The following is a 12,145-nucleotide window of genomic DNA, read 5'->3' on the forward strand; positions in this document are numbered from 1 at the left end:
TCTAAGACAAGAATTTTGGGACAGAGGGAGTATAAAACATGTGAATATTTCCATAATTTTTCTTGGTTTTTTTAGACTTTATAATACTATATTCAACTATTTAGAAAAGTTGAGAAATAATAATAAATAAATAAATATGAATTCTTATCCAAAACCAAACTGGGCCTAATCAGGCGCACTCGGCTTTTCTCCTCCTGAACCTTGCCTAGGAAAATAAACAAGGCGATGGCGACAAGAGTTTATACCTTTATATGGTCCTTGTCGGCGAAGTCTACAATATTATCAGGCCCACTGGAATGTTCAGTAGTCTACAGTAGTATGAACTTTATGGTCCTTGTCGGTGATATTTACGTAGATAGGGCAATACCGCCTAGAATAAAAGTGCTCTGCTTCTTCCTTTGATGCAGTGGTGCCTTACTGAACATCGCCATAGAACGAGAGATGTGGTGTCACCGCAGGTTTGATCTTATGGATTTTGTGGTTCAACGACCTCTAATTTTCGTGGGTCATCCTCGGCCCAAGTTAAGGTAAGGGTAACTAAAGGGGTTTCCGGAAATCTTCAAAGTTAGCCAATTTTGTGCAGGTTCATGGAGAGTGGTGCCGCTGCTCTGGTCTGGTCGTTGTATCGCTGTATCACGCTTTTGATAGTATCTCATGTTGCAAAGATTGTTACTTTGGAAGGGATGCATGAACACAACATCTTCATTTTATCTCGTATAAGAATTATATGCAAGTTAGTTATGTTGCCTTTGCTGGTGGTCAGAAAATCATCGCTTGATTCAGTAAGTTGACCTCGGCAAGTATTTCTTGTTCTTGCATTTAGTTACAAAATTACGAATGTGCCATGTTATTATCAATGACGCTAATAGCACTTGCTAAAATTTCCAGCATCAACATGGGGCATGAGACTAGTTTATAATCATTCTTGATAACAGATAACATCATACAAAATTAAGCTCAACACATTATTTTATTGATGATTCGATCAACAATCTGCAAGATGGAGGTCGAACACATGCAGAAAGCAGCAACAGTAGACACCGAGTCGGCTAGCTGTGATGAAGCTCATAAGTAACTTAGTGAAGCCTGCAAACACATATACAAAGATGCTCAATGATTAGTGCCACTATTTGCTTACTAATTAAAGAACAAATGGCTAATGAGTAATAGAACATATATTTCAAGTTAGTAGTGGAGGATGTACTTGTTGCAGTCGACGCTGGTGCTGATGGGGAAGGAGACGGACACGCCGCACTTGCCGGGGATACCGGCGGCGTTACCCATGCTGATGCCCTTGAACGACCCGGCCAGGTTCTTCAGGCAGCGGCACGCCGCCTGCCGGTCGGCCGCGGTGGACGCCTTGCCGTTCAGGCTCCTCACCCCGCTGCAGCACCCCGCCGACGGCGCGGACGCCTTCCCCGTCGCGTACGACATGCACGGCGCGATGGAGGACGTCACGTCGCCGCAGGTCACCGCCCCGGACGCCATCTCCGCCACCGCCAGTGCCGCGAGCACGGCGAACACGGCGACCAGTGCCACGCGTGCCATGGAGGATCTCGTGCTTCGGCTTGCTTGCTGGAAACCGTGGAGCTAGCTAGGCAGGAGCTGAGAGAGCTTGATTGGCTTGTGTGGTGGTGGTGGTGGAGATGGAAGGAACTCCGTGGAGCGGGGTATAAATAGCCGGCTGGCGAGAGATGGCAAGTGTTGGAGCGTTGCATTGCAGGGTGGCGGTGGACGGTGGTGCGTGCATGCACGTGGTCGTGCGCGTACGTCGAACGTAGCTAGTGGGGCGTGCATGCATGCATGCGCATGGCGGTGGTTGGGCGCTAGGGACCGTGCGTACGATGGATCGACCGGTGGCGTCCACTGCACGCATGTGACATTTGTTTGTTCACATCTATACATTATTTTCTTCGAAAAGTATGAGCAGAAGCTTCTGCAAATAATTCCTACGTGGTTTTCTTCGTGTGAACGTATGGAGCCTGTGTGCGAGCTATACCACAGTCCACAGTGTAGTGTGTAGATCTGGACGAAGGGCCGGTGATGAGTAGGTGAGCCGTCGTTGTCAATCAAACACAAAAAAGGGAGACGGACATCTCGTTTCAAAAAAAAAAAAAAGGGAGACGGACATGAACATGATATGGAGTAAATTCAGAGTACGATCGATCGATCCATCTACCACGTAATGCATCGCTAAAAGCAAAGTTATAGGAGCTATGACTAGTGAAGTAGTATTAATTTCCACCGTCATATGTACTGATCAGGCGGTGCAGTGATCAATGCCAGCAACATGCGATGCTTTATTTCTTTACTCCAACCAGGTGGAGTGTACATCAAGCATATAAAGGTTTTTTTTATTGTACATTTAGTCGTGTTTGATGAAATTAATTAAAACAATCCAATGTTTTGTTTGATTATTCGAATACATCATTTTTTGAAAATAGTTTTGAATTTTAAATAGTAAATGGTGTCTGGAAAAAATTGAAACTTTGCATGCCGTCATTATGTGCCCACTCGAATAACGGGTTAAAGTTTTAAAGTGTCACACAAAAGTTTGGATATATGTTGCTTACAAACCGAGGGGGTCGATACCCCGGGGGAGATTGATAGTTTCGAAGAGGTGGAGTGTCCGGTGTTGAAAAACATGGTAGTGTTGTTATTTGTGTGACCTAGATTTTTTGCATACATGTAATTTACGCAGTTCACATTTACATTTCCAATCTTGTGATTTACTTTTTGACAAACGAAATATATTAATATCACGAAGATATCAAATAGACCATGGCTCTCCAATAAGTGCAATACCCTCATGGCACTACGGATGCATACAACCAAAAAAAAAAGAAGAAGCTTAAAAAAAAGTCCCACTAGAGTGATCTAGTCCTTGAAGCAGCAGTACAAACACCACCAAGACAACACCTGAAGTTCAAATTCTCTATAAGAGACGCCTACAAAAAGGAAACAGTGCACAGACGCTATCGTGGCTCGATCATAGATCATAGGTTTTCATCGTAAAGAAAGTCCATGCTCTCAAAACAATGCCTTTAAAATGATCTTTGCCAGGCACAACCAATTAAGGCTACACATTGGATTTCACCTGAAAGGTAAGATCTTGAACTTCTCCCGTGTTGCCGCTCCCACTTGCATGTCGCTGCTACGAGTCTTGAAACACCAAGCAAATTCCTCATCATTGCAATGACTTGAACCACCATTACTAGTACTCATATAGTGATATCACATCTTCCATGACATTCTCTGCCTCTGACTTCACCACGGAACGAAAAAGACAAGCCTCGTGATGGCAAAAAATACCAAAGCTTCACGTCGCACCCACCAGAAACCAAACGGCCAGAAAAAACATGGGTGAGCACGACCGAATCCAATCCAATCCAGAAATCTCCATCACGAGACGTCCAAGGAAGTTCGTCGGTGGAGCCTTCTGGAACTTGACACTCTCATCGGATCAAGGAGGACAAGCACCAGTCCGATCTTTGTCCTGGCACGAGAGGAACCCTAGGACCATCACCTTTGTTAGGAAGAAAGAAAGCCCCCACGCCCTCGCCCGTTAGCTCCCAATAGCAAGCTGGGATCTGAGCGGACACCGCATCACCACCTGCACAATCCGAAGATGAGGGTCTTAGCCTTGCCGAGTTCCTTGAACCAAGCGTTGTGTTGTGCTTGCGGTCGTTAAGGTCACCGAAGAAGATCAGGGCTGCCGCCCTGACGTCCATTTCCGCTACCTGCACCTCGACGTCCACGGCCGCTAGTCTGTAGTAGCCAGAGATCCCACCGCATGGGACGAAATGCCCGTGCCGCCAACCATCGTGCGAGGAGATGAAGGCCCGCCATCGCCATCATCCACGCAAGCTTAGCTCGGTGACTTCCTCCGGTGGCGGGAAGGGGCAAAGGTGGAGGGGGTGGGGCGGCGACAGCTGTCGAGAACTGGATCGCTTGAGCTCACTAGTAGAAAAGCGGGCTTTGGTCCACGGCCTGAAATCCCATTAGTCCCGGTTCACACACGAACCGGGACCTATGGTGTCATTGGTCCCGGTTCGTGAGGCCAGGGCGCCGACCGGGCATCGTGGGCCATTGATCCCAGTTCGTGTCACCCCTTTGGTCCCGGTTCCATACACGAACCGGGACCAATAGGCCGGCAACCGTTCGTATCCCCCTTTAGTCCCGTTGGTGGATCAAACCGGGACTAAGTGGTGGTGGCAACCATTCGTATCACCCTTTAGTCCCGGTTGGTGGCTCAACCCGGGACTAAAGGTCCAAACGGTTCGCCTCCCGCGTCGTTTCCAGCTATGAAAAGCACAACCGAGGCACAGTCTCTCGTCATTCTCTGTTCTTCTCCTCTCTCACTCTCCTCTCTTCTTCTGTAAAACCCTGGTTTTCGCTCCCTGTTTTTTTTTCATCTGCGAGATTTGACCCCCATCTTTTTCTCGGTGTTATCGGATTTCTTTCACTCCTCGGTATGTGAAGATGGTCATCTAGCCTTGCCTTTCCCATCCAACCAAAGATTCTCCCCAGTCCAACCTTTCCACCCAAAGATATCTTCTCAGGGTTTTGCGGTCAAAACCCTACCTTCCGAATTGCCGGAAGGGAAACCCTAATCCTTCCAGTTTCAAAGGAACCCCAGTTTGTTTTGTTGTGTTGCCGCCCAAACCTTTGCCCAATGATCATCCCCTATCTTCAAACCTTGGATATGCAAAAATATTGCCAAGTCATTTGCAATATTTTTGATTTATAATTAATTCCTTTTTCTGTCACATGAAGGAATTAAATCCAGGAAAATCGCAATCCATCTCCAAAGCTTATGAAAACTTGTGGAGGTATTGTTTGTGATCATATTGAGCTCCCAACAAATATTGGCCATCATTGAATAAAGGAAAATTGCATTTTCCTATTTAACGCTAATATTGCATTTTTAGCACTTTCTAAAGGAACTACCATTTTGGTAGCCAGAAAAAATCCCAAATAATTTGTGGAGCTTCTCCTATCTATATCTTGCCCATTTCAATCAAGATCCCAAGCCCCACAGTTCAACTTTTGAGCACAACATCAATTTGCATATTCTGTATAGTTGGGAAATTTGCAAAGGAAGTGCTCTATTCCTTGATCTCCTTGAGCTCAAACTTTTCATGGTGGTTTACATTACTAAGTCACCAATGAATACCAAAAATAAGCTCAATCACATTTATCAATTTTGTCCAAGAATTTTTCCTAAGTTTCTGCCTATTTGGAAGCATGGTGAAGGAAGTACCATGTAGGAATTCCCAAATGAGATGAAATTTTTCCAGCATATCCATATATTCAAATAAACCCTCTCCCCCAAATTTGGGCCAAATACATGTAACCATTTGACCCCAGCTTATTCATCTTTATTTCTGTCCAGTTTGCCATGGTGTGAAGGAAGTGCTAGATAGGATGAGTTATTTGTCCTGGAAATTTGCAAAGGCACTCATCTTAGTAAACCGTTGGCACACACCAAAATTCAGTAGGTTCTCTTTAGCCAATATTCCAGAAAAGATCATAAACAGGTTGTTGTCACATCATGTTTGTGCAAGTCTCTCTTATCCTAGACCTCCCAGCTCATTCCAAACCCTGATCTCATCTATTTGAGCAGTGAGTGAGCTGTTGGACATGATTGGGAATGCAGGAAAGTGCCAGAGATGGTGGTGCACGCGGTGACCACAGGCAGAGCGCGCCAAATGCATGCTCTGTGCATTTGGGCCCTCGGCCTCGTCCGCTTCCTCTTCCTCTCGCGTCCCATCCATGTGCAGTAGCTAGATCGTGATCGTGCGGTCATTCCCCCTTTTTTCCTCACCATGGACGCTTCTGCCGACCACTGGAGCGATGCCAATCTTCCTGGAGCTTCGGTCGCCAGCGAGAAATGCCTAGATCCTTCCTCCGAGCCTATTTAAGGCACCTCCTGAGTCCCTCTCCCTCTCCAGCAAGCCGAGAAACCTCCCAAGCCCCTCCCCAAGTGCTCTAGTGCTCCCCAGCCAGCAATGGCCGAGACCCTGTCGTCGGATCCCCATGACAATTTTCGCTCCAGAGCCCTCCCTCTCTCCTCTATCTTCGATCGGAGTATCTCCAAGCTCTCGCGAAGCCGCCGCTGCCTTCATCTTCGATGGGTAGGTCCTGCTGGTGCCTCTCCGCGCGAAGTCTTCCGACCATAGCGCCCCTACCATGGCGAGGATGCGGCAGGCCGGCCCGAGCCTCCCCTCGACTCCGTGCGGGTGCGGCGTGAGTAGCCGGAGCCGGTACGCTCGTCAGCCAGCCCTCCGGCGCAGGGAGGCAGCGTCCTGGCAGGCGCCCCGATCTCCTATGCCCCAGCACGAGGTAGATGACGGCCAGGTGGGAGGAGAGAGAAAGAAAGGAGGAGGTGAACCCCAAGCGTAAGGAGAGAGAAGAGACAGAAGGGACCCGACAGGTGGACCCTGACCCCACCTGTTGGTGAGAGAGAGACCACTAGCGTGGATAAGTGGAGACGGAATCTGCTATATTACGTTCTCGCTTGAAGAAAACGTATTCCTAGAGAAGGCGCCGACGGCTGTTCTCTCAGGCACTACTGGAAACAAATAATTTGCCCTGTGCCTAATCTTTGCCGTCTGCTGGCGGTCGGCAAAGAACTTCTTTCCCGTCAGCTTACACGTGGCAGATGGCAAAGAGGAGGCTGATGGCAAAGTTTTAATTTGCCGTCGGCCAACTCTTTGCCGTCCGCTGGCGGACGGCAAAGGAGCCACATGCGGACGGCAAAGGTTTGGCACACGGCAAAGCCCCCCACCCAAACGGCCGAAACGCACCCCCACCCACCCGCCCCTTTGCCGATTGCCTGGGACTCCTTTGCCGTCTGCCTGGGAGCACAGCGGATGGCAAAGGGGACGGCGGCCCCACCCCACTAACGGCTGCCGGCCCCCACTACCTCCCGCACGGCTTCGCCCTCCTCTCGGCTCCCGCACGACCTCTCCCGCACGCCCGCCCCTCCCCCACCCGGCGCCGCCACCAACCTGCGCTGCCCCCACCCGCCGCTGCCACCACCCTGCTCCGCAACCACCCTGCGCCGCCACCACCCTGCGCCGCCACCACCCGGCGCCACCCCTCTCTTCTCCGCCACCATCCTGCGCCGCCACCACCAAGCACCGCCCGCCCCTCCTCCCTACGCCGCGACCACCCTGCACCGCCCGCCCCTCCTCCCTGCGCCGCGACCACCCTGCACCGCCCGCCCCTCCTCCCTGCGCCGCCGTTACGTTTTTTTCTTTTTTTCTGTTAAATTATGTAGTTAGTTTATTAGGTAGAATAAAGTAGATAGAAAAAATAGATAGAAAATAAAAAAACTTAGAACAAAATAATAGAAGAAAGTTAGTTTTTTTCCTGTTAAATTAGATAGTTAGATTTTTCTTTTTTGTGTTAAATTATATAGTTAGTTTATTAGGTAGAATAAAGTAGATAGAAAAGAAATAATAGAAAAAAAATAGATAGAAAAGAAAAAACTTAGAAGAAAGAAGAAGAAGAAGAAGAAGAAGAAAGAGGAGAGGAGGAGAAAGAGAAAAGAAAGAAGAAATAGAAGAAGAGGAGGAGGAGGAGGAGGAGGAGAAAGAAGAAGAAGAAGAAGAAGAAGAAGAAGAAGAAGAAGAAGAAGAAGAAGAAGAGAAGAAGAAGAAGAGAATAGGAAAAAAATAAGAAGGAGAAGAAGAGAAAAAAGAAGAAGAAGTTGATTTTTTATTGTTTGGTATTTAGTGGTAGCTAGATTCTTTTTTAGTTACTTAGTGGTAGATTCTGTTTTTGTTAGGTTTTTTGTTGTTTAGTGCTATCTAGGTTTAGCGATAGGTTTAGTTAGCTTGGTTAGTTAGGTTAGTTAGTTAGTTAGCTTACTAGAAATAATAGGAAGAAGAAGAAGAGAAGGAGGAGGAGAAGAGGAGAAGAGGAGGAGGAGAAGAAGAAGAAGAAGAAGAAGAATAGGAGGAGGAGAAGACAAAAAGAAGATCACATGTTTGGTATTTAGTTTTTTGGAATTAATTAGTCCATTTAGCTCCAAAATACCATAATAAGCTCAAAATGGCATAAGAACCTTGGTTAGCTCATTAATATTATATACTTAGCTTGTTTTCCTCTAAAATGGGATAATTAGCCCATTTAGCTCAAAAAAGACATAATTAGGTAATTTAGCTCCAACAAGAGGAGAAGAGGAGAAGAAAGAGGCAAAATGAAAAGAAAGAAGAAGAAGAAGATGAAGAAGAAGAGAAGAAGGAGAAGGAGGAGGAGGAGGAGAAGGCCAAGGACCTTCTATCCTTCTCCTCCTCCTCCTCCTTCTTCTTGATTTCTTCTTCTTCTCCTCCTCCTCCTCTTTCTTCTCCTCTTTCATATTATCCTTGCTTTAATTAACCCAACAATGACATAATTAGCCCATTTAGCTCCAAAATACCATAATAAGCTCAAAATGGCACAAGAACCTTGGTTAGCTCATGAATATTATATACTTAGCTTGTTTTCCTCTAAAATGACATAATTGGAATATTTTTGTTGATCGGGTGGATTTACATGTGATAGTTGTCTCGTCGCTGTGAGGTCTGCTGTGCGAAGACCTGCCCGTGCGTTGTACGAGCTCCGCCCCTGCATTCGTGGGTCAGTACAAATTTTATCTCCTCCCCACCCCTTCATTTACTGTGGCTCGGTTTCCGGATGAAACTTTCTAGATTTAGGTAATTCAATTAATTTATCAGTATCCGTGACCAGTATGCATCTCCCGTTTGAAAGGGCGACATCTATAAATATGCATGTCTTTGCATATTTATAACCGTCATCCTTTCGAATTGTCCAACATTATCCATGGACAGCCCGAGTATGTGTAGATTGGGTTCGTTTTCCGGTATGCTGTGCTCTGGATCCGATGCGGAATTTCGTCAGTGCCTCCCTGTTGTTCTCCGGATGCACATCCTCTCTGTTTATTGCGGAGACGTGTATCAGGAGAACAGCGGGGAGGTGCTGCCAAAATTTTGCGTTGGATCCGGAGCAGAGCATGGGAAAATGAACCCAATCTACACATACTCGGGTGGGATTAGGACCTATATTTACCTATTAGCGTGTAGGTTGCCTGGACGTAATAAAAATGGCGAACCTGATTAACCGATGAATATAAATGCTAAATTATATATAAATATATTTCTTATGTCTTTAGTAGCTACGCAAGATGAGTGATCGTGCGTGGATGTATACCGGTCACCCTAGTCAGAAAGAGATGACGAAAGAATGGTTTTTAAAAACAAAGGAATTTGTGAAAGCCGCATTCGCAAATGGCCAGGAAAGAAACTATTGCCCTTGTCCTGGATGCGACACTATAAAAAGACGACAGAGGCTGTAATGATTAAACACCTACAGAGGAGGGGTTTTAAGCCTAATTATACGGTGTGGACATTTCATGGTGAGTCTATACAACGCACAAGAGCTGAGGTGGTCCGTTGTCGCACGGACGAGCATGGTACTGGGATCGAAGACATGGTGTAAGACTTTGATGATGCTCGGGATTCGGAAGATGAGATGGAGGAATCTGCAAAGGCCTTTTATGAAATGTTGGAGTCTTCAAAACGTCCTCTCCATGAGCACACTGAGCTCTGTCAGCTGGATGCAATTGCACAAGTAATGGCTCTGAAGGCTCAGTTCAACTTGGGAAGAGAATGCTACGACGCGATGATGACACTATTTGGACGTTTCCTACCCAAAGGCCATGTCATGCCTGCAAACCTGTACCAGTCGGACAAAATACTTCGTGTACTTAAGATGCCCTATGAGAAGATAGATGCATGTGAGAAAGGATGTGTCTTATTTAGGAAGGAGTATGCACACTTGGACTATTGTCCCAATTGCGAGTCTTGCAGGTATCTTCTGGTAGACAACGGTATGGGTGAGAAGAGGCAGACCAAAATCGCAGTTAGTGTTCTTCGGTATATGCCAATCGTACCAAGACTTCAACGTCTTTTCATGGTCGAAGAGACAGCCAGACAGATGACATGGCACAAATTGGGCAAAAGAACCGAACTAGATGCGGATGGGAATAAGATGATGGTACACACATCGGATGGGGAAGCGTGGAAACATTTCGATGGATTGCATCAGGATAAAGCGGCAGATCCAAGGAATCCTCGAGTCTGCGCCGCCACAGATGGTTTTAATCCCTTCGGCATGACGGCAACCCAATACAGTTGTTGGCCTGTATTTGTCATTCCACTCAATCTCCCCCACGGGCAGATTATGCAAAGAAAGAACATATTTCTGACGTTGATAATTCCAGGGCCCAATTATCCGGGGAAGAATATGAATGTGTACCTGCAACCGCTTAAGGATGAATTGGAAGAAGCTTGGGAAAATGGGGTCAAGACATACGATGCCGCTAGAAAAGAAAACTTCAAAATGCATGTGTGGTACATGTACTCTATGCATGACTTGCCAGCGTATGCGCTATTCTCTGGATGGTGTATGCATGGAAGGTTCCCGTGCCCCCAATGCAAGGCAGCTCTTCAGTTTCATTGGTTGCAGGAGGGTCGGAAGTATTCTTGCTTTGACTTGCATAGACAGTTCCTGGATCCTGACCATTAGTTCAGAAAAGACAAGAAGAACTTTACCAAAGGTAAAGTTGTCAAAAACTTGGCACCACCTGCGTTCACAGGCCAACAGATCCTGGATCAGTTAAACGCCCTCGAGCCTGATCCAGAGCGTCTAGGGTATTTCAAGGGGTATAATTCAAAACATGCCTGGACTCACAAGCCATGCTTCTGGGATCTGCCTTACTTCAAAGACCTCCTTCCACACAATATCGACATGATGCACACTGAAAATAATATCGGAGAGGCTATTTTTGGTACATTGTTCGACATAGATGGGAAGACAAAGGATAATATTAAGGCTAGAGTCGATCAAGAGACACTATGTCATAGACCGTTACAAAACATGCGAGAAGGCAAAGGAAAGCATAAGTGGTCGAAGCCAAAGGCCTGGTTCAATCTTGGAAGGCCAGCTATGAGGGAAATTATCTTGTGGGTCAAAACGCACTTGATGTTCCCCGATGGGTATGCAGCGAATCTAAAGAGGGGAGCGAGTCTTGAAAAATTAAAAATCTTTGGTCTCAAGAGTCATGATTGTCACATATGGCTAGAGCGGGTAATGCCGGTGATGTTACGTGGCTTTACTCCTGAGGATGAATGGCTAGTACTGGCGGAGCTGAGCTATTTCTTCCGTGTTCTTTGTGCGAAAGAATTGTCGCCTGGCGTGGTAGAAGACATGGAGGAGTTTGCACCGGAGTTGTTGTGCAAGTTAGAGAAGATCTTTCCACCGGGCTTCTTTAATCCAATGCAGCATTTGATTTTACATCTATCAACCGAGGCAAGATTGGGTGGGCCAGTGCAAGATCGTTGGTGCTATGCAACTGAGAGGATGCAGAAGACCCTTCGAGCTAAATGTAAAAATAAGCGTAGAATTGAAGCATCGATGGCTGAGGCATTCATTACTGAGGAGGTGGCAAACTTTGTGACAGCACACTACGAAGCCAAAAATCATCATTTGCATAATCCGAAGCCTCGGCACAATGATGGAGACCCTAAAAAAGGTGGGTCCAACCTCAACCTATTCAAAGGGAAGCTCGCACCAGTCGGTGCTTCGAAACCAATAACGTTGGATATCGAAGAATGGCAGAACATTTCGTTGTATATCTTCAACAACCTAACAGAAGTGCGGCCGTACATCGAGTGAGTTCTCGGCACATTTTCCCGTAACTTCTAATTCATTTGAACTGCTCTTATTCCCGGATATTTCAAACAGCCGTTACGTCGTCAAATTCTCGGATGGAGCGGTGATCGAAAATGATTCCGTCGAAGAGTATGAGCTTCTGTCAAAGACAGGAGGCGGCTGTCCCGGTTTCATCTCTTGGTTCAAACAAACGGTAATTATCAATAATGGACCATTTCATTCTTGGTCTAACTTGCGGCAAATGCAACAACCGTTTCGTATTAAACTTGTAGGCTAATTCAGAGTCTATGGACGCCGAATTGAGACAAGTCGCTAATGGTTTTGACTATAAGGTCCGTTCATTTGAGAAATACAACATCAACGGTATCTCTTTCGTACCTTTGGCAAAGAGCTATCTATGCCC

The 12,145-nt window shown here is 46.4% G+C and overlaps 1 protein-coding gene across 1 annotated transcript; it reads right to left on the reverse strand.

Moving 5' to 3' along the window:
* Positions 1 to 909: 909 nt before the first annotated feature.
* Positions 910 to 1,656, reverse strand: LOC123427941 (non-specific lipid-transfer protein 3-like). Its single transcript, XM_045112081.1, has 2 exons — positions 1,205 to 1,656; positions 910 to 1,086 (listed from the first exon to the last, which is right to left on the reverse strand). Exons 1-2 carry the CDS (start codon positions 1,546 to 1,548, stop codon positions 1,077 to 1,079), a joined length of 354 nt encoding a protein of 117 aa, XP_044968016.1. The 5' UTR covers positions 1,549 to 1,656; the 3' UTR covers positions 910 to 1,076.
* Between the last annotated feature and the right edge of the window lie 10,489 nt (positions 1,657 to 12,145).

Source organism: Hordeum vulgare, chromosome 2H (genome assembly GCF_904849725.1).
Source record: "Hordeum vulgare subsp. vulgare chromosome 2H, MorexV3_pseudomolecules_assembly, whole genome shotgun sequence".
Classification (NCBI taxonomy): domain Eukaryota; kingdom Viridiplantae; phylum Streptophyta; class Magnoliopsida; order Poales; family Poaceae; genus Hordeum; species Hordeum vulgare.